This window comes from Chelonia mydas, chromosome 3 (genome assembly GCF_015237465.2).
Source record: "Chelonia mydas isolate rCheMyd1 chromosome 3, rCheMyd1.pri.v2, whole genome shotgun sequence".
Lineage (NCBI taxonomy): Eukaryota > Metazoa > Chordata > Testudines > Cheloniidae > Chelonia > Chelonia mydas.
The window spans coordinates 20,141,460-20,164,866 of record NC_057851.1 but is presented as its reverse complement, the minus strand read 5'-3'; the positions used below and the strand labels follow the sequence as shown (position 1 = coordinate 20,164,866).

General features: G+C 44.9%; 1 protein-coding gene and 1 non-coding gene across 2 annotated transcripts in view; both read right to left on the bottom strand.

The window, feature by feature from the left end:
- HS1BP3 (HCLS1 binding protein 3) overlaps positions 1-6,988 on the bottom strand; it is a 73,573-nt gene extending 66,585 nt beyond the window's left edge. The window contains exon 1 of the mRNA XM_037893999.2: positions 6,813-6,988. Coding sequence (XP_037749927.1) covers positions 6,813-6,853 — 41 coding nt within the window. The 5' untranslated portion in view covers positions 6,854-6,988. The remainder of the gene's footprint in view (positions 1-6,812) is intronic.
- A 39-nt stretch (positions 6,989-7,027) lies between these two features.
- On the bottom strand, positions 7,028-7,109 carry TRNAS-AGA. Its single transcript has one exon. It is a non-coding gene; the product is annotated as a tRNA-Ser (tRNA).
- Between the last annotated feature and the right edge of the window lie 16,298 nt (positions 7,110-23,407).

Below are 23,407 nucleotides of genomic sequence, written 5' to 3'. Positions count from 1 at the left end.
TTGTGGTGGAGTATGGTTAAGGATTAATGGAGGGAGGTTTTGGGAAAAAGTAGTACACTAAATCATGCAGTACAGTACAGTATTTTCATTAACATTACAAATTCCAGAGTATACACCAAGGTACTATGTTCCGGCTGTTCGGATAGTCCCAGAAAGGCTGTACCTACGTGTAGGTCAACACGCAAAAATTCTAAGGCCAGGTTACTCTCAAAAGTTAAGTCAACCCAGCTACCTTGCTCAGGAGTGTGAAAAATCAACACAGTTAAGCCAGCCTAATCCCTAGTGTAGATAGTGCTAGGTCGATGGAAGAATTCTTCTGTTGACCTAACTACTGCCTCTCGGGGAGGTGGATTAACTATGCCAATGGGAGAATCTCTCCCATCACTGTAGTGCACTGGTCCCCAAACTGTGGGGCATGTGCCTCCCTAGCGGGGCACAGGGAAATATTTTGGGGGGGAGGAGGCGGCGGGGCCTGGACCAGCCTCCACAAAGGCCAGGGAGGGAGCACCACTCAGTCCCCAGCTCCAGCCCTGGCTCCGCTCTCAGCTGCAGCTCGGGGGAGTGGGGGCGGACAGGTTGCGTTATGGGTAAGGGGCAGGGCGCAATGGAAAAAGTGTGAGGACCACTGCTGTAGTGAGTGTCTACAGTGAAGCGCTTAAGCTGTGCTACTGTAGTTTTTCAAATCTAAACAAGCCCTAAGTAAGTCACTGTAATTCAGAAGGGAGAAAAAGAATGGCTAGATGTGTATGTGCTGTATCACTATGTTTATGCACAATGCATAAAAAAAAAAAAACCATGGAGTAAATCCTCAGCTAGTGTAAACTGCGGTAGCTCCCCTGACTGCCATAGAGATATACCAAATTACATCAGCGGAGGATCTAGCCCTACATTTGAAATTCATTTCGATAACACTTTTCAATTATGCCAAAGTGCTGTACAGAAACCAGCAATACTGTGAGGGTGAGCATCCAAAGCTGATGCTAGAAATAGCATGATTAGTTTTTCAACGTAACTTTAAAAAAAGAAAGAAAAGCACAAGTATTATACAAAGAAGAATTTTACCAAGTAAATGCTAAGTAGGCAAAGACCCAGATGGTAGCAGTAATGACATTTCAGATAAGAGTGTATAGAGTGAAAGATTACCCACTGTCCTAAGAGTTAATGAAAAAGGGATCATGTCATAAGCAAAAGAAAGCTATATTAATGAGACCATGAGCAGTTTTATCTCAGTTTGCCAAAACAAATTAAGAAAGTTTAATATAAAACAATTAACAATATTTTAGTGTCAAAATGTTCATAATTTAAGATTGTGTACAGTACTCAGATAATGCACCTATAACTACGTTTGTTGAAAGAGAAAAAGAAACAAAGATGAAACTGTTTGAAAATGGTAAAGTCCAACAGATCAAGGAAATGTTACTGAGCAGCGATACCTGGCTTGGTAAGAACAAAGGTAATGTTTTGCACAAGAGGAAATTAAAATTATTTGGCAGATGCTTCAACATACACGTTTTCCAAAATGCTTAAAAAGTTAGACAAGAACACAATCAATATGCTCATTTAATCCCACTCCAACTTGTTTTTTTCTTCTGCCATTTTAAGATCCGCAGTATTATCTCTCACCTGGTTCCATATCTGAGAAGCTACCCCAAATTATCTACAATATTTTTGAAGAGGGAATGCCAGCATCCCATTACACCCCTTGTTCACTGGTAGAAAGCAAGACATTTTATAAGGGCCAAACTTTGTGTTCAACAAAACAGATAGTGTAGTATCACTGGCTGGAAAATAAAACACTATGCACAGAGATGGTGATGTTTTCCTATTTCATCAGTGTACATCTACAGTAATTCCACTGACACTGTTGGTGTAACTCTAGCTTTACATTACCACCAAAAAGGAATTTGGTCCACCAAGTGGTGCTTTTGTAATCAATAGCATTAAATATTATTTGAACACGCATCTCCCTGTTTTCCCTTCCCTGCCTGTTTTTTAAAAGTGAAATGAAAAAGGGGGTATGTGTGTAAAAAATTGAGTTTCTTTTGAATTAATTTTTTTTCTCCTTGTTTTTACCCTTAAAAATAACAGGAATGACAAATCCGGTCTTCCCTGGATTTGTCTGAGAATTTCTTGAGGCTCAGAGATGTTCATTATAAATTCTCACGCCTCAATTGTTACAGGCAGGCTTCCAAGTGTTCATTAGGTATTAGAGTTTTAAATGTGCTTTAAAAAAAACCAGAAAAGAAATAGTTTTAAATAATCTAACTACAAATCCCTCCCCCTCTCAACATGTCAGGTTTCCCTGTGTGCTTTAATGTGATGTCATAATCGAACTAGTTCTTTAGATACTGATGAGTTTTCCAGAGTAGACAAGACATAATTTCTAATGTAAAAACCAAGTTGAATTTTTTTTAAACAAAAAGACTGAGGTTTCTTTATAAATCATTTAAAAAAAAACAAAAAAAAAACCCCAAGCACACTAGCCCAATTTCTCACCCACCCCTCTTTACAGATCGTGTTGAAAAGGAATATGATCCTAGGCCACTGACTTCATTGAGGCCAGGATTTCACCCTAGGTACCTAATGTTATATGCTTTATGTGGTATTCTGTCTTTTCCAAATTCCCTTTTCTTTCTCTGAACACTGGCAAAGACTCATTTTAAAATCAAGCCAAATTCTGTTCTCAGTTACACTAGTGAATTGACTTTACCAGGGTTGTCCCGATGTAAGAAAACAGAATTTTGCTCACACGGGACAACACACTGCTTAGATGTTTGCACAAAAGATTGCTTCGCTCACATATAAATTATGGCTGTTATTTGGAGTGTCTTCTCCATCAGTGGCAGCCAACAATGCTGAGTAAGGGACATCTGACTGTAAAATCTGTTTTGTTTTAAATCTGGATTTACATTAGAGACAACACTCCCCAAATGCTTACTCACTCAGATTGCAGCGGTAAGAGTTAGTCAACAGTTCAGCAGGCTGGTAGTTTTGACTAAGTTCTGTTTCTGGTAACAAATCCTTAGACACATCTCTATATGGCAGATTCATAAAGTGATCTGTTCTCCCTCTCCCCACCCCCAACGATAAGAAAAGGAAAATGTATCGACAAACCATCCACCATTATTCCAGCTTCCTCAGTCCATGGAACAACTCTTTTGTCTAGATGAAATCTAGCAGCTAGTCAACATTCTTGTATATTAAGATAGCAGCTGACTTCAATGTATTGGGATCAAAACACTAGTTTAACTACAAGGGTTACTGAATCAGAGTTCTTAAAGGGCTATCCACCAGCCCAGAAAAAAAAAATCACACTGATTTTTGGGCTTTTTTCATATTGTCAGAAATAACAGCTAAGATTACTATAACGGAACGAGATTAGAGAGGGGAATGATATTTTTGTTTGCAGTTTGTTAACTTTGGGCCTTTGACAGCACTTTGCGTATGGTCAGGTTCATCGCCATTGTTTCCCAGGTGCAGTTTCCCTGTTATTTGGGCAAATCTCTCCCACAGTAACAGGGGAGAGAATTTCATTTATTTATTTATTTATTTTTAATTAGGAAATTGCAATCCTAAAACCACAAGAATTGGCAGGGAAATTCAGGCAGACGCATTATCTGAAGCGACTTTCGAGTTTTTGAATTAAAAGTTTCAAAATGAATGTCCCTAGGACATTTGGCTCTCTCAGTATTGTTATTAATTGAATTTTGGTAGCACCCAGGGGCCCCACCATGCTCAGCCTTCTATAATTACACTGAGTAAAAGACGATCCCTGCCCAGAAGAGTTTACAATTCAACTCCGACCCTGCAACATTAGAGAAATGCTTAAACTTTACCATGAGTCATTCCATTTATATCAGTGGGACTATCATAGTAGTAAACAGGGCATCATTTGTTATGGGACAAGGGAGGCAGTTGCCCGCCACCAAACCTGCGCCAATACATCGTCCACTCTATCCTGCCCAGACTTTGCAGGATATGATATAATCATATATAATGTTCTACATACTGACACAACTTTGGCCTCCTTCTCCCACTTCCATAATAGTTCTGAAATGATGCCCCTAGCAGTAAAGCTAAGAGCAAGCATGATGTCTATTTAGGCCCCCAATTCTGCCAAGACATACAAGGGGTGGTGGAAGGCAACAGAACATACAAGCGGAGCTAACAGAGTGATGGTTCACAAACAACATATTAGTGCCATCATTTTTTGTTAGTTTATTTTGATTTTCATATGATTTTTATGGGGTGTTGTTGATTGTACATTGTATTATATCCATTAAAGCTGTTAAGGGGGGGGGGGGAGGAGAGAAGAGATGGGAAGGGAAGGGAGAGAGGGCTAAAGGGAAAAACAAAGGAAGGGAGATGAGAAAAGAAAGGGGAGTAGAGTGGAGGGCAGCTGGAGTTATGCTGAAATAAGGCAGGTGATGGAGCAACAGCCAAAGAGCAAAGGGGGAGGAATGTACAATGTTAATCTGTTGTGTTTTTTAATCTCCTACCACTAGTTAACACTCCCCTTTTAATGTATTTTACATATAGAACATAATAATAATTCTTATATAGCACTTTTCATTAGTAGATCTCAAAGTACTGTGCAGAGGAGGGCAGTATCACTAACCCCATTTTACAGATGGGGAAACTGAGGCATGGAGATGACCCAATAGGTCAGTGGGAGAACCACAAGCAGAACTCCGGTCTCCTAAGCCCTAGACCAGTGCTCAAGCCACTAGGCACGCTGCCTAGTTAAATATCACCAAGCTTACAGTAGACTATAAACAGAAATAAAGATGAAGGCTGGTCTACGCACATCTGATAAGGGGTACTATCAAAAGCACATGCAGATTTTTCCCTATACTTAATTTACAAGATTATTTATTATTTGTACGGTTGCAACAAGGATACCTGCTCATGGATCAGGATCACATTGTGCGAGGTGTTGTACAAACACAGAACAAAAAGATGGTATTTCTACTGTACCTTGTACATACTCATTCTCCAACAAGCGTGGAAACAAACATGCCAATCCCACAATTTTAGGAACTCAGCAATTTCTGCTGCGTTCTACAAATTCTAAACTTTTCTTACAAAAAGAAATTAGATTTATATTAATTATTATTATCCTTTTGACTGAGGAGCAGCCAAATGCCCTCAGCCTCTGGCAGGATTAGGCCCTTACTGAAGAGTGAGCAATGTTTACTTTCAGGATATTATTTGTCGAATCACCCATTTGTAAAATTGTTTTAGGTGAATTACCTACAGTCACAAAGAAGGCCATAAAGCAGCCTGTGCCCTTCCCAGCTCCATGGTTATAAATAAATAATTCTGATGACTGTATACACTACTCTATAGCAGTACATAGCTGTACTCTACAGCTGCAGAGAACCTCGAACATTTTAAGAGAAGCCACACATTTTTCACTTGTAATCTCACATCCAGAATTCCTAGCAGGGCAGAAATTAAAATGGATTACTTTACACCAATTAAGAAGGGATTGCTGGCATTGCCATGCAGCATCATAACAGGCTTTGCAGAACCATCGCCTGGCGGTACCTGCCTGTAAAGCTATTCAGAGGCAGGCTAATGTGAAGGGAGTCCTGCTGCCCAGAAAGAGACGGATTGTTGCCACAGGTTTGTGTTTCCCACCTGCAGAGCCCAGAACCCAAGGGTCAGCGCTGAGACCTTTGAAGTTCAAGAGTTTGTTGCCAGTCCCATAACTTTGGATACCAGTAAAGGGACTGGTTTCAGAGTAACAGCCGTGTTAGTCTGTATTCGCAAAAAGAAAAGGAGGACTTGTGGCACCTTAGAGACTAACCAATTTATTTGAGCGTAAGCTTTCGTGAGCTACAGCTCACTTCATCGGATGCATACTGTGGAAAGTGTAGAAGATCTTTTTATACACACAAAGCATGAAAAAATACCTCCCCCCACCCGATAAGCTATTACCAGCAGCAGAGTGGGGTGGGGGGAGGTATTTTTTCATGCTTTGTGTGTATAAAAAGATCTTCTACACTTTCCACAGTATGCATCCGATGAAGTAATCTGTAGCTCACGAAAGCTTACGCTCAAATAAATTGGTTAGTCTCTAAGGTGCCACAAGTCCTCCTTTTCTTTTTAGTAAGGGGACTAACAACCTCCCAGGCGGGCCAGGCTTTAGAATGGTGACACTATCTGGGAAAGAGAAAGTCTCAGGAGCAGGAAGCTGGCCTGGTGGCTGTTCAGGGGGAGGGAAGGAGGAAGGCAATTCAGAACTGCCAGGCGGTCAGATCTCCTTCAGATCATCACCCACCTCCGCAGAGCCCCCTTGGCACTGTGGAAAGGGATCACAGCTGATTGCTGCGACCGCTGCCTAGCCCACCCCCGCCTCCCCCCAGGGCAGAGCGCCAGCGGCTCCCCGGAGAGCCCAGAAGCTCGGGGGGCGCCTGGCAGCCAGGCCCGGCCGAGGCCCCAGCGCGGCGGCACAGAGGGGGCACCAGGCTCTGCCGCGGCCGCCCAGTTCCTGGCCCGGGGGTGGCCGCAGGCAGCGCTCAGGCGGGGCGCCCGGCCGAGGCTGCCCTGGCTTGGGGCGGGAGGCTCCAGCAGGAGGGCGCTGCAGCCCCCGCAAATCCCTGTCCGGCCAAGACCGAGTCCCGGGCAGGGTCGGGGCAGAGCCCGTGGAAGGGAGGCGCAGGCCGCAGCCCCCCGGGCGCGGGGGAGTCCCGGGGCCGTGTCCCAGCGCGGGCTGCGGCCGCAGGAGCGAGGCGCCCCGGCGAAGGAAGCGGCAGCTGCCCCGCTGCGGGCCCGGGGAAAGTTCCCCGCCCGGCGGCCCGCCTCACCTGCTGGTGACCAGCACGGCCGGCGCCGCGCCCTGCTGCATCCTGCCGCCCCCGGCCAGGCTCGGAGTCCCGCGATCGCTCCCCGGCTAGCAGCCAGCTGCCGCGCAGGGACTCCGTGCTGGGCAGGCGCCGCTCCCCCGGCCTGTTTTCCGGCTGCTCTGCCCCATGAGGGCGCTTGCTTAAATTGCAAAGGGGAAAACAAGCCAAAAGAAACCCGTAGTCGGCAGGATTCGAACCTGCGCGGGGAGACCCCAATGGATTTCTAGTCCATCGCCTTAACCACTCGGCCACGACTACACCTTAGCTGGTTTATTTTCAAAGGGTAACTCTACAAATTCCTTGCTCTTGTACTTGTTCTTGGTATGTTGAAAATGTTCACTTGTCACTGGGTCTCTGTAGTCCTTTGTCGCAAGCTGAAAGAGGCTGCGCATCTGTTGTGTTTGTACTTTAACTAGTTCCTGCTCCATAGTCTTTCCAAATCTTAGCAATAGAGCCACGCAGTGTCATCACCTTTAATAAAAGAATCCACTAACTAAAATGTGTCAGAATTGTTCTCAATATATTTGTCACTGAAGGATTCATGCCCCCACTTAATAACCTTTGCCCTCTGATGAGATACAGAATATGATTCAGCCTTGTATGCAACTCTTTGCAGTTCAGCGCAAAAGGAGCACTTTGATCCTGACCTAGATGCACTTTTGTTTGGCACCCCTAGTAGCTGAACTCATGAAAACAGAAACTGTACCATGAGTCTTTGTTCTTCTGTAGAAATGAAATAAACACCAAAATATGTTATTAAAACTGGAGGCCTGATTTTACAAACTCATACTGGCCAGGCAATAAAGTTAGTAATGGATGTCAATGTTTTCAGGATCAAGCCTTTACTTTCACACTTTGAAAGAAACACACTAACCACACATACATCCTTCCCCATCCCTCAAAAAAAAGAAAAAAAAAAAAAAAACCACCACAGTTACACATAATATACATATATGCAATTATTCCCATTCAATGTTCCCTCTAATTTTTTCCATACATGTGCAGAATGAATTTTCTTATGTGCGTCAATATGGAGGTGATGTGTGGAGGGGGTGGGGCCAAGGGGATTGGAGGGTGGGAGCGGGCTCAGAGCTGGGGCAGAGGGTTGGAGTTGGGGGGTGAGGACTCCAGCTGGCGTTGCGGGCTTGGGATGGGGCCACAGATGAGGGGTTGAGGGTGCAGGAGGAGGCTCAGAGCTGAGGCAGAGGGTTGGGGTGTGTGGCAGGGGTGAGGGCTCCGGCTGGGGGTGCGGGCTCTGGGGTGGGGCCGGAGATGAGGAGTTTGGGGTGCAAGCTGCCCCGTGGCTGAGGCGGGGAGAGAGGACTCCCCCCCATCCCTCTCTCCCCGCAGCAACCCTGGGGCTCGGGGAGAGCGTCTTTCCTTGCCACAGGAGCTCCGGAGCTCGGGCTGAGGCCAGGGGAAAGACGTCTCTCCCTGCCACGGCAGCCCTGCACACCCCAAGCTCCCCACCCACCCGCTATTCCCCTCCTCACCCTAAACCTCTCTCCTGTCCAGGCCCCTGTGGCTGCGCGCCTGTGCGGATCTCCTCATCCAGTGCGCAGCCCTTCATGGTCTCCTGGCTGTGCAGGCACGCACCTTAGAGGGAACACAGTTCCCGGTTGCTGGTTTCTTATTTGAACTTCTCCCACCTGCCAGTTTCTCTGCACCTAAAAAAGTGCTACTTCTGGGTTCACTTCTGCTGTTTCCCTCCTCCCGCTGGTCCTGCCTTATGCTGTTTTTTACTGTTGATGTCTCTCCCTATGCCCTGGATACCAACCCTTCCCTAGCGACATAGGGATGAGACATGGATGCAGCTGTGCTGCTGTAGAGCTTAAGTGAAGACACTCCTATGCTGACAGAAGAGCGTCTCCCATCGGCCTAGTTAATCCACCTCCCGGAGAGCTGGTAGCTATGTCGACGGGAGAAGTTCTCCCGGCAACATAGCATTGTCTACACAGGACGTTAGGCTGGTATAACTACATTGCTCACGCGTATGGATTTTTCACATCCCTGAGCAACGCAGTTACACTGATATACATCTGTAGTGTAGACCTGTCCTCAGGCTCCAAATCCCCTTTCAGTTTCAGATTCCTCTGCTGAGTCCTCCAATTAATGCAACAGAGGTACAGGGCATTGGGTTTGGGATTGTTTTGGTTGGTGCTCCAGGATGATCTGTTCCAAGTTAAGGAAGATGGGTGGTGGGTAACTTAATAACCAAGTCATCTGACTGTTACAAAGCAAAGTAAAACTACTAGATGTTGTAAAATACCTGGTGTCCTCACAAGTGAAATTTCAGTGTTTTGCTAGCAAATAATCAATATAATTTACCATTGTACAGTGGTGCTGGGCCTGGCTCCCTGCTCCAGGTGTTGTGACCTGGCGCATGGGGTTGCAGCGCTGCTCACTCAAATTTGGCCTGGTCACCACCACCCACATCATGATGGAGGTGCAGCTGGGCCAAACCTGAGTGGCATTGTGTCCCCAGGCACCAGGTTTCAATGCCCAAACCTGGGCCCAGCCCCGCAGGACAGGAGCAGTTCCTGTGGAGTGAGTGCAGCGTGGGCTTGCTCTGCACTCTCCTCTGAGGGGCAAGACCTGACCTCCCCAGGTCTCCTACCCCCTGGGGCTGGATCCAGTATGGTCTCCCAGACACCTCCCATGTTAAAGAGTAATAAAGTGAAATTCCAGAAAAATAAATTAAAAAATTAAAAAGAATTTCATAGGGCTCTACTTAGCTCCACAACCACAAGAGCTAGAAACTTTCTTTCTTCCTTTTTTTAATGAAAGCTGAGATCTGGGTATATTTGCATAATTTCAGGATCTGGGGCTTAAAAAACCACCAACTGTGGCAAGAAATGGCAAACTGCAGTTGCCATATACAGTGGTGGTGGCCATGAGGAGTTCAAAAATTGGAATATACCCAAAAAAGAGGATTCACTCTTTCAAAAAAAAAAAAATCATGATTGCAGAGCAATCTGATGATTTGGTGGGGCCTGCCTCATGACCTTTAAACGGTGAGGGTTAGCAATACTGAGAAAGGTACTTCATTTTTTAAATGACAGCTGAGAAATATTGTACAACTCAGAATCCAATAATGAGAGTGGGCAACACTAGGCCTTCTTGGCTGACAGATAGACACAGACAGACAGAGGCACCTACCAAGTCAAAGATGAAGCAGTAAGGTGAAGCTTACACGACAGCTGCCTGTGGCTAATCAAAGGACTTCAGTCTTGGGTGTGCCAGACTGGCAACCTTCACCACCACTATTTTTTGTTGATACAATTTGGCTGACTTTTAAGTGCTGTAGGGAGATGCCTGAGCAGATGTCTGCTGTTCTAAGATTCCAATCTGTTCTGTTTTTGCTGTCTCAGATGGCCAGGTGCCAGCTCCTTATTGATCTAAATAAATTGGATTACGTCGGAAATCAGCCAGAGATAAAAATGCCGCTAAAAGAGAGACTCAGTCAGACACGTAAATATTTGGGGTATACTTGTGCTTTCCATAGCTCCAGCGCAGAGCTTTATAACCCTTATTACACACAGTAATTTCCAAGTGTTATCCCTAGAAAATCGGTGTTCTCAGGGCTGGGAGTTGTTCACCAGTCGGTAGCATGTGGGAGCATTTCAGCCAGCTGCCATTGGGCTCATGTCAAGAAGGTTCCAGGGGCAGTGTGGTGGCACTTCTCCTGTAGATAGGGAGAGCTTCTCCCATTGACGTAGCTATCAGCTCTCCGGGAGGTGGATTAACTAGGCCGATGGGAGAAGCTCTTCTGTCAGCATAGGAGCATCTTCACTTAAGTTCTACAGCAGCACAGCTGCATCCATGCAGCTGTGCCGATGCAGTGTTTTTAGTGTTGACCTGCTTTGAAATATCCCTGCTGCCCCAAGGGGTTGAGTCCCTATGGGTCAGGTTGGAGACAGGCTGGTAGAGCAATATGTGTGGAAAGGTTAGCAGGCTGCTGTCCTGCAAGTGACATTGTTCCCACTGCCTGTCAATCTGACACTTTTCATCAGCACTAAATCCACCCACAACTTCTTTTTTTTAAATTGAGGTTTATGATTCTATACAAATATGCAGATTAGCATCACGGGTACAGGGCTAGTTGCACCTTTGACCCCTTTGTGGGTGCACCCCCTCTCGGCTTCATGCTTTTACCTCTCCGAGGTGGAATTCTGCACTTCACCCACTCCTGAACTGGACCCTGGGTTACAGTACCCTGTGTATGAAGTGTTCTTACCCAGCAGGTCCGACTGTGATTCTTCACTTCAGGAGTCTGCGACCAATGGCGCATATGATTACCAAACAGTCTTCTTAAACCAAGTATTGTTTATTTATCAGTGCAAAGCATTTAGAGAAACAAGAACTGTAAAACAAGTCCACACACATAGCTTTAGAATCATAGAAATGTAGGACTGGAAGGGACCTTGATAGGTCATCTAGTCCAGTCTTCTTCACTGAGGTAACACTACATGTTATATAGACCACCCCTGAAAGCTGTTTGTCTAACCAGTTCTTAAAAACATCCAGTGACAGAGATTCCAGGTAATTTGTTCCAGTGCTTTACTACCTTTATAGCTAAGAAGTTTTTCCTCACGTCTAACCCATATCTCCCCTGCCGCAATTTAAACTAATTTCTTCTCGTCCTATCCTCAGTGGTTAAGGAAAACAAAGTATCATCCCATAGGTGTGGGAAGTATGAGTGCTGCCACACCCCCGGGCCTGAAGTGGTTTCCATTATATACAAGGTTTATAGTTTGGTTCAATGGATCTCAGTGCCCCCACTATAAAAATTGTTCCAGCACCCCATAGCATCCTCCTGTTTATAGCACCCTTTTACATATCTGAAGAGTGTTATCCTGCCCCCCCCCCCGCCCCCTTGATCTTCTCTTCTCCAGATTAAACAAAACCAAGTTTTTCAATCTTTCCTCATAGGTCATGTTTTCTAGACCCATGATCATTTTTGTTGCACTCCTTCAAACATTCTCCAGTTTTTCCACATCTTTTCCAAAGTGCGGTGCTCAGAACTGGTCACAGTACTCCAGCTGAGGCCTTATCAGTGCTGAGAAGAATGGAAGAATTACTTCTCGTGTCTTGCTTACAAACATTCCAGAATGATACTTGCTTTGTTTTTTGTTTTTTTTTTTGCACAACAGTATTACATATTACCTACAGTCTTCCTGATGGTAACCTAAACAGACCTGACTTCTTCATATACCCTCGCGGGTGCTTGCATCTTAGTCTGGTTCCCCTGAACAACTACCACCATTGAGAGAGAATCCCTTTTGAAACTACTGTAGTCCTTTTGTTCTGCATTCCCAGGACTTTTCCTGTCCTGGCATAGTCTCTTAATGACCCTGTCATAAACATACAGATAAGGGTAGCATAAAATCCCTCCTGGGTAGCTGTACTGAATCTTTACCTGTAAAGGGTTAAGAAGCTCAAATAACCTGGTTGGCACCTGACCAAAAGGACCAATAAGGAAAGATACTTTCAAATTTGGGGTGGGGGAGATTTTGTTTGGGCTCTCTTTGTTTGTTCCCTCTCTGGATGGAGAGACAGACCAGGCAGGGACAACATCTCCTGAAAACATACCTGAAATGATTAATCTAAGATTACAAAAATTGTAAGTAAGGCAAGGAAATGCGTTAGATTATCTTTTGTTTTAGCTTGTGAATTTTCCCTATGCTAAGAAGTAGTTTTATTCCTGTTTTTGTAACTGTGAAGCTGAGTCCAGAGGACAGTCCTCTGTGTTTTAAATCTTTTTATTACCCTGTAAAGTTACTTTCCATCCTGATTTTGCAGGTGTGATTCGTTTACTTTTTCTTTATAATAAAATTCTTCTTTTAAGAACCTGATTGATTTTCAGTGCCCTAAAAACCAAAGGGTTTGGTCTGCGCTCACATTGTTAACCAATTGGTGGGTATATTATTCTCAAGCCTCCCCAGGAAAGGGGGTGAAGGGTCTTGGGGGGATATTTTGGGGGAATAGAGACTCCAAGTGACCCTTTCCTGAATTTTTGTGTAAATCACTTGGTAGTGGTAGCAATACTGTCCAAGGACAAGGACAAGAATTTGTGCCTTGGGGAAGCTGTTAACCTAAGGTGGTAGAATATAAACCTAGGTGGTCTTTCATGAGAGTCCCCACATCTGTATCCCAAAGTACAGACTGCCAAGTGTTTGCTGAGACATGGCTAATCTCATGCCATTCTTTTGCCTTCCTGCTTGTTTTTCCTTACAGCCACCTATTAAACTAAACCAGTACATTCATACACTAGACTCTCAATAAGCAGTGTGACAAACGCACCTCTTTTGTCACATCAGGGCTCAATGTTTCTCCCTCTGGTATTGATTTATCCAAGAACCCCTCAATCCCACTCCAGAGATTTAATATTTCACCTTGGTTTATTTACAGGGTAGGCCTTAGGTTTGGCCTGAGAGCGTCTTTTAAACAAAACCAAAATAATTACTTTTCTTAACTCACACTGGAGTACTGCCTCTTCTTATGCCAATCACCAGCCACCCTCTCTGGGCCCAGCTATGCTGGGAACTAAGGCCTCCCTCCCCAAGCAGAAATAAAAACAAGATTTCCCCTTATAGAGTAAAACAACTTTTTAGCTAGAATAAGCCTTTTCCCCTAACTGCCCCCTTCTGTAGCTTGCTTCTCCCATCCCTCCTTCCTTTTCTCTCTCACTGGAAGAGGTTTTTAAAGGTCATAGGCTTCCCTTAATTAGACTCAGGTGTCCATAATTAACCTAAGGTAACCCCTTTCACTTCATAGGAAAAAGGGCATTAACCATTCTGACTGATATAGCTGCCTTCAACCACCCTTTCAGAACTGTCAGGTCTGACTTTGTCACACCAGGTAAGGGTACAGTATTCATTCATAGATTCCAAGACCAGACGGGACCATTATGATCATTTAGTCCGCCCTCCTGCATAACACAGGCCATAGAACTTCCCCAGAATAATTCCTAGAGCAGATCTTTAGAAAAACATCCAATCTTGATTTAAACATTGTCAGTGATGGAGAACCAACCATGACCCTTAGGAAGTTGTTCTAATGGTTACTCTAAAAAATGTACACCTTCTTTCCAGTCTGAATTTGTGTAGCTTCAACTTCCAGCCATTGAATCATGTTATACCTTTCTCTGCTAGATTGAAGAATCCATTATTAAATATTTGTTCCCCATGTAGGCACTTGCAGACTGTAACCAAGTCACCCTTAATCTTCTCTTTGTAAGCTAAATAGATTGCCCTTCTTGAGTCTACTGCTATAAAGCATATGATCGAATATTTTAATCATTCTCATGGCTCTTCCCTGAACTCCCAACCCCAATTTATCAAAATGCTTCTTCAATTGTGGACATCAGAACTACACACAGTCTTCCAGCAGCGGTCACACCAGTGCCAATACAGAGGTAAATAACTCTCTACTCCTATGTGAGGATTAGATCCTATTAATACATTATTACAGAGCAGCTCCACATCCATCACAAGCTCATTAAACAATTTGCATAAAATATATGCTCATCTAAGTGTTCCTAATTTTTTCACCACAAAGTGATACCCTAATATGCTGCAGCCTCAAGGCTTTCTTAATAGATGAGGTATAGTGTCAAAAATCCAATGGAGCCCACATAAAACACTGCCACTCCCTGCTACAATGAGCCATAATTGGTTCCATGCCCCAGAAGACGACTTTGGGTCACATTCCATTCCCCCACCCTCTTTTAAACCGCAGCCACCTGCAACCCAGCTAGTGGGGAAGGGAAAGTGTATCGCTCTCCATATTTCAGCGTTGCCAATCTGTGCGAATTTCCAGCTATTCGGCATTTTTACGTAAAGCCCTGGTCGCTGGAGTCACACAGTTAGGTGAGAATCTCAGCTTTCATTTAAAATAAAACAGGCACGTTTCTAGCCCTCACAGGTTCAGAGAAAAGCTTGACAACATGACTCCTAAATGCTCCAATACCTGAAGGCAAATGAAAAGAACCCAAAATGTGTTATTTTTGAAAATCCCATGGATTTGGGGGGCCTGACTCATGGTTTTTGAATGCTTGAGGGTAGCAATATTGAGATTTTAAAGTGCACACATCCACTGGACAGTGGTCTCTGTGTGATAAATTACAGAGGCATGTGTGATTGACTGACGGATTTCCATCTGTGAGAATTAATTTAACGTTGAGCTGAATTTATTGTTAAAAACAGAGTACAACATGACACACAATTTTGCAAACAACAGATCTAAATATCTTGGAAAAGAAACAGAACCTTTTTTGTGTAGCATTTTATATCTACTCTTACATGTAATGGGATTCATGTAATAAAAAAGAGATCACCTTATCACAATATCCAGTGTTCTCTTAAAAAGACTCCACCTCTGGAGTCAAATGATTAGGTGAGAATTTCCACTTTCATTTAAAAAATAAAATAGCAAGTTTCTAGGCTTCATGGAGGCAGAGAAAAGTTTGAAAATCTGACTACAGTCTAAAAGCTAAAATCTCAAAACCTAAAAGGCTAATAAGAACCCCACATTTCTTATTTTTAAAAAAATCTCATAATTTGGGCAGGGGGTGAGGGGTGTCGCTCCTGATTTTTGAAAAGCTGGGGTTGGCATCTGATGAAGTGAACTGTAGCTCACGAAAGCTCATGCTCAAATAAATTGGTTAGTCTCTAAGGTGCCACAAGTCCTCCTTTTCTTTTTGCGAATACAGACTAACACGGCTGCTACTCTGAAACCTGAGTACCAGTAAGGTGATTTCACGTGCACTGTGACACTGTCAGCAGTGACACAAGCGCATGAGTACCAATCTAAGGGCAGTCCGTTAAAAACCAGGGCAGAAACCCCAAATGCACTGTGAGTGCTAAACTTAGATTTCACCAACCAAGTGCAAACTCCTCAGGCCCTTTAACAGCCTTAACACAGAGAGTTCCCTTGGGGACTCAGGCCTGGCTTGCCACCTTGGTGAGTGTATCTCTGTGATAGATTGTCCCTTACGCTAAGAATCACAACAGTTTTCTGGTCACTCCTGATACCAAAGACCAGTCACTTCCCCCCTGGTCTCACCGCAAAGACAATGCTTGTAGCCAATCTTATAGCAAATGGTATGAAGATTTATTAAATAGGGAAAGGAAATTAGAGCGGTATTTGTATTTAAAACAAGCGAACATAGACGCACAAATGAGTTACAGTCTTAGGTTTCAAAAGGTAATATAGGCTTCTATAATCAGCAAGCTCTTTGTCCTTTAGGGCTAACCCAGGCTAAGTAGCTGGGGAATCTCAGGCTTATGCCTAGAAACATATTGCCCCTCCGACCCCGAGACCAAGAAGCATAGTGATCCTTTGTTCCTTTGGTTTGTGCTTTTTATCCCCCTCCTGCCATGTGCTCTGAGCTGCAAACCCAGCTGATGGGAGGAGTCCCTTGCATGACTCATCTTCACAGAGAGGAGAGCAGAACAGCAATAAGAGTCGTTAGCCCTTTAACAGTTTCTCAGGCCAGATGCAGGGAGTTTCCAGTTATAAGATATACCCATTGTCTGTCCAGTATTGATGGGTCTCCTTTTTTGGGAGGGGCATAACAATTTCTGTAGAAGGGCAGCTCTTCATACTAATGAGTCTCCTGTCTGGCGACTCATATAGTCACAGCGGCTCACAATACAACTGCTCAAAAACTGCATTACACTGCAAAACACAGATATGACAAGTAAGATTAATGCAGGCAGCAACTCACAGGCACTCAATAGAGGCTAAACACTTTTTTATAATGCTAACACCTATTTTATCAATATGAATCCACAAGTGAGCCAGAGAGATGCCAGCTATGTATCTGTCAGTGTCCAGTTGAGACATAGGTATGATGTTGACAAGCCAGCTCAGATCAAAGCCATAGACTAATTCACTTGTGGATGAATATCAAAGAAATGTTAAGTGTACTGGTATCCATGGACCAATTCATTTGTGTGTGGATATCAAAGAAATAATGGTAGTGTTTTCACTTATCTATAACCTGTTGTTTACTATTGCATTACATTATGTATACCCGGTTTTTAGATATCCCAAGATTAAAGTGTGTGTTAGTGTTAAGATGTGAATGTGCAGGATGTGTAAACTTCATGAAAACTAATGAAAGATTGTTTCTGGGTATCACATTGTGTTTACCCTCACACAAGATTGGAGCCTTGGAAATGTACGAGATTGTTAACTTCAAAGCATGGGTCACTGTCTTCGACCACGGAAATTCACTGACTCTTTGCATATAATCAACAAAGGAAGAGCCCATGCTGTGAATAAAAACACCTGCCAGATTGCCTTCCATGGAAAGATGGTATAAGAATCTATACAAACGGATCCAAGGATCGATCCTGTATCTCTGAACTGTTTTGGATTCTAACAGGGTGGAATACTGAACAGACAGAGATCCCAAGAATTACTAACTCACCTGTTAAAATATTTTACCTGCTTTAACCTCTCAATAACTCTCATTTCCTTTTCTTAGCTAATAAATCTTTAGTTAGTTTACTAGAGAAATTGGTTGGCAGCGTTATCTCTGGTGTCTGCCCTGTTTGCCGACAGTCTGAGCTGAAACTGGCACTCACAGTTGTGAGCCACTTCAGATAGCGTGACCAGGGCCGGCTCCAGGCACCAGCGTTCCATGCAGGTGCTCGGGGCAGCACTGTGAAAGGGGCGGCCATCCGTGTGCCGTCATGGCAGCACTCGTCTTTCCACGGCAGCGGTAATTCAGCAGCAGTTTACTCTTCTGGCTGCCGCGGGAGGCAATTTGGCGGCAGCTTCTGTCTTCAGACGTCCTACTTGGGGCGGCAAAAACAGTAGAGCCGGCCCTAAGCGTGACATGAGCTAGCACTTGTCCTGCCAGGGTCATATGCACAAAGGAGACAACTGAAGTTTACAGGAAGGCAACTTTAGCTCTGAGTTGACTGCAGTTCAGATTTTCATGCAATAAAATCTCAGCCTTACTTTTCATATTAAAGGAGTTTAAGTAACCAGGTGGGTCTGATGTTTTGAAGCTTTTTGCCATGACAACAGCACAATCTAGCCCTGAAGTTGATGTGTCCGGCCCTGGAAGGATCACCCCAGTGCAAAGGGATCCTCTGGTGCCTTGTAAGTAGTGTCAAATGGAGTTATATCCTATGCAGCGGTGGGCAAACTACGGCCTGCAGCCCTGAGCCCCCTGTCTGCACCTTGCACCCCTCCTGCACCCCAACCCCCTTCCCTGAGCTCCCTCCCACAGTCCGCACCCCTTCTGCACCCCAACTCCCTACCCTGAGCCCCCTGCTGCACTCTGCACCCCCGTGCACCCCAACCCCCTTCCCTGAGCTCCCTCCCACAGTCCGCACCCCAACTCCCTGCCCTGAGCCCCCGTTGCACCCCGCACCCCTCCTGCACCCCAACCCTCTGCCCTGAGCTCCCTCCCACAGTCCGCACCCCTCCTGCACCCCTGCCCTGAGCCCCTTCCTGCACTCTGTACTGCTCCTGCACCCCAACCCCCTTTCCTGAGCCCCCTCATACATCCCTCACCCCTCCTCTTACCCAATCCCTTGCCCTGAGCCCGTTCCTGCACACCGCACCCCCTCCCACACCCCACACACCCTCCCGCACCCCAACCCCCAGCATCAGTGCAGAGCTTCATCCACACCTCAGGAACAGGAGCAGGGCCCCCAGCAGAGGGACAGCTGAGGCAGAGGGAATGAAGAGCTGGCCAAACTCTGATTTCAAGGGGCCATAGATAGGGGCCTGTCACTGTGGGCAGGGGCCCTGGGACCTTCTGAAGAGGAACAAAAGGGGAAATATGGCGGGGGCTCTACAATTTCCCCCCCCCATCTTTCTCTCCTCCTCCCACCTGGGGGAGGGAGGTTGTATAAAAAGGTAAAGCTCACATGAAAGGCAGCTTTATGCCACTCTGTCATCCCTGTGCTGTATGCAGGTCAGCTGGCCCCCAGAATTTAGCCATCCTGAATAGCACGTAGATAGTACAGACATTAGAAATGCAGCTAAGATAGTGGATCGGTTGGCTTAGGTAAAATGGACATTAACAGAGCTTTCCACTTGATTCCTTTTACTGTCCACTAGAGAGCACCCAAATATAGCCTACATGAGGGACACATGCTTTAGAAGGAACTCAAGATATTTCAATGGCATCCTTGCAGCTAACCTTTTCGGAGTAGGTTGAGCAACCCTCCCTCATGTCAGTGAGCATTTTCTCGCAGAAGTAATTCCACTGACTTCAGTCTCATCCTTAGTTAACATTCAAAGACTGATTCTGGTTTGGCCTGAGGAGTGAACTATGTGCTTGCTTGACGTTTACAATCTATCCCTCGGCAGCTAACCGAAAATCATTTAAATATGATGCAACCCAGCAACGTTCTCTCACCCTCCCTCCTCGCAAGCAAGAAGGTGGACCAGGGGCGTTTGGTAGGGTGGGATCTCTTTCTCTCACTAGCTCCCAGAGTGGGAATGTTGCAGAAATAGCAGCACCCAGCTCTCAAAGGAGCTTTTAATATAATCCCCACCCTCACCATCGCCACTCTCCAACCAGCACTTGAAGCCAGGTTCACAAGCTGCAGAGCGAGTAACACCCACCCTGGGGCCCAGCAACGGTCACAATGAAGAGAAGGAAGTCAATAGAGGAATCCTGGATAACACACCTTCTGCCTCCCAGAGTGGCACAAACAGGCTAGGATCCCACTTAGTCTTTCCCTTTCTGCTTGAACGCAAGATTCAGGTTATCTAAGGACACTGGAAAAGGTTTTTCAAATTGTGACAGAGCTTGGGGCGGGAGGGATAATCAGATGGCTCCAAGGAGTGGCAGTAAATTATAGGCTTTACAGTCCTAATCCAGCAAGACCAGAAGCTGGCACCATCATTTGCCTGCCTGGTGTCCTGTAGTTTGGTGAGCCAGTGTTTGCATTACAAAAGCCACCAACCATCATAATTAGCACATTGGTAGCACCCAGCACAGAGGAGCAAGGGCCAAAAAGACTGCGGTGACTATCCCCGCCTCAATAGATAGTTAAGGTAAATATGGGGGAAGCTTGTATGAAAACTGCTTTTGCCATTCCTGCTAGTGGCCAGCAATCTCCAGGCCTGTCAACCTGCCGCCATACACAAGCACTGAATTCACACAAATGTGTAAAGAGAGAGAGAGAAAAAAACCCTCTCCAAGTCCCTTAAAAACATTCGGTGATTTGCAGCCAGTTCTGTTTGCTCAGTTCAGTATCAATGACTGCAGCCGCACTGCTTAATCCTCCTCTGTTCCTCAGACAGACAGTGTGGGGCAGCAAGGGGGAGAAACTCCATCAGAGCACGATTTTGACCTGGTGATCTTATTCCGAGCATTACATTTCTCTCTCTTCTGCAATGCAGGGAATAGCTCTGCTTAGTTGCCGTGCTCACAGCAGTTGGAATTCCAGAGTTCGTCAGCAGCTGGGTGTGATTCTTGGCAGCTTTCAGGTTTGCTTTTAATCTCCCCCAAACCAACAGGCGAACAACAGTGAGTTCATAAGCCCAGGGGGACTAGTCCGCCAAATTTCAAATCCCTGGCAAACAGCTCTGCTCATAATCATGGTGGGACGTGGAGAAATCAGAGCCCTACTTAGGGTATAGTAAATAAAATGGAGAAAACCAAGAACATAGGAGCATATTTAAAAATAAAATAAATTGGCTATGAAACTACAATTGAAAAGCTGAACATAAACATTTTTTAGGCCTAGATCATATTGAGAGAAATACAATATTATTTAATTATTGGAAAAGGCTAAGCCGGGGTAATAGGATTCCAGTGAGATGACCAGTCACTCTATCATTTATACCTCTGTTTGTTTTCAGAGGACAATTACAGAACCCAGATGTGAACCTGTCGGAGATTTTATATTAGGATTGGGGTTCTCTGTGAGTTTCAAAGGCAGCTGAATTGGCAGATTTAAAGCTCACTGTTGTTATATGATGTGGTAAGGCTGTTGATAGCCTGTCAAGGCAGTCTTTTAACCTACACGCCTTCTAAACGCAGGATAGATTTATTCGGGGGAGAAGAGAGGAGAATTATATCACGTTTTCCATTATCCCTGGTATTTTTTTCCCCTTCAGACAATTAGCTTGTAATATGATGAGTGACATGTCAAGAACAATCATGGGGAAACCCTAAGTAATCCCTGTTGAAAGATAAACCTGCCACTTGCCCTGCTATAGTTCGGGAATTAAAACTCCATGTCTCTGCTAAGCATTGGGGTCCTATGTAAATCATGGACAAATTTCATAGTATCCAGCAAAGTAGAGGATATCACATTTCATGGTTTGCCCTAGTTTAATAAAGCCAGCTCTTACAATGCAGCAAATTATTTATATTACTTTCAACAGCAGCTGTGTTTGATGGAACTTTTTTGTGAAAAAATAAAAGGTGAAGAAAAAGGCTAGTTGATGGGTCTGGGGTGATTAATTCTTTGAACGAATGCAGTGAAAGGTGAATCCCTCAATTCAGTGAAAGGTGAAAGAACAGTCAGCAGCTATGGAAGCTTCACAAGTGCACTCCCAGCCTGCTCCGGGGAGAGCGCCTCTCGGAGTGAGAGGCACATGCAGTCCGAGCCCACCAAACTCTGGGCTTCTCTGCTGCGCCCACCCATCAGAGCGTGATTTAATGCCCATTGGGGTTACAATCCGCCCCATGTTTTCACTTGGTGAGGATTTATTTTTTTTTAATCGGGAACATTTTCAATGACATTTTGGAGGAATCCTCCCCTCCTCCCCCATCTTTTAACTGACTCTCGAGCTGATTGAAATTGAAATCTGAACAAAATCAAAATTTTGAAGTGGGGGGAGGGGAAATTTCAAAAATGTGAAATATTTTGCCCTATTTTTTTGAAGAGCTCTAATTATGGTGGTGTCATGTGGACACTTGAACTAGACCACAATCATCATCTCATTTCCCGGAGACTGCCAGTCAGGGGTAGAATTACCCATCAATTATACATGACTGGAAGAGGAGAGGTAGAAATACATATCTTCTATGTACTGATGGCAATGCAACCCACATCATCTTGTGGTCTGCCACAGACAAATACAGATCTGTCCGTGCATGGGTACATGTCTCTCTAGAGGGAAAGAGATCAACCAATGACAGTAAAATGTACATGGCATTACATACACCTTGGGCATTGATCTTCTCAGGGTGTGCAAGCTTTCCCTGCACAAAGAGCAAACTTACTCTTCATTCTCAATGTTATTTGAGGTTATGGGAAACAACAAAAGAAGAAAGAACAAAAACAACTATTCACAAGGAAGCACATTGTTTGTCCTTGGTCTGTAATAGTCTGGGACTGTTCTGCCCCCTAACATGACAGCAGCCTTCTAGACTTTTATAGGTGTAGATATATATAGAAAACAAAATCATGGTGGCTACCTACATGCTGCACATTAAGGTGGATTGGCCCTCATCTGTTTTTAGATGGGAGATCTCAAAGAAAGACCCAGAGAGAAATTGGTGGCTCAGAAGGTGCTCTTCCCTGTAAGAATGCAACAGTGAATCAGCTTATGCACCTGTACAAGGGCTGTATAAGACAGTCCCTTACACCTTTATTGTGGAGAGCAGCATGGGGGAGAGCAGGGGTAGTGACTCCTGTGGGTGAAGAGTAGATAGAGCCTCACCTCTGCCCCTGCCCTTCCCATGTGCCAGCCAGCCCTGGTCATGAGAAGAAGTAATCAGTAGCAGATACTGTGGTGACAGATTATTTCTGTGTTCCCCCCTCTCTCCTGGAGCAATGAGGGCAAGGTCTATGACTCTCAGAGTTCCTGACTAGCCCTGAGGCAGCACAGACATACACGGTCCCTCGCTTAAGGCTCATGGCAAAGCTACAGTTGAGCCTTACATCAGTACTGAACCAATGTCCCAGCATATTGGTAGGGTGTGGGATATGCCTCCTTCTTTCCACCCCAGCTCAAAAACGAGGGAACATGTTGATAAGTAACCCTGGTGACCTGCTGAGTTATTCACTAATGTGGAACTGTCCTGATCTGAAGGCAACAAAGCCTGATCAGCTCAATCTTTCAGAACAGATTTTTGGACTGAGTCATTAAGAATGTGAAATATTTGGCTGCGCCTCTATTCCTGAAAGTCACCTTATTTACTGGAAAACTTTCTCCTAGGCACCTTGTTTCGTATTCAACATGTTGGGCCAAATACTGAGTTCCCGGGAGCGGCACACATCACTGCTGCATCTTGAAAAGTCCTCTCTGAACCTCACCCATGTGCATCCAACCACGCAGGCTGGTTTTCTCCCCCAAGTTGCACGCCATCGCTCACCAGACATCTCAGACTCCAGCCCAACCTTTAAAATAAGCCTCTAAAAGAACTGATGGAATACCATTTTACTTGCATGGATGAACATTGGAAATCTAAGGCCTGTTTTAGGTCAACACCACAGCATTTGTGTTGGCAGATGGCATTAAAATACTTTGGTGTGGATTGAATTCATACCAGCTGGAGAGTTACTGTGCAGGAATAGAGTAAAGGGGTCTTTTCTTAAGGAAACACTGTCTACTGCAGTGTC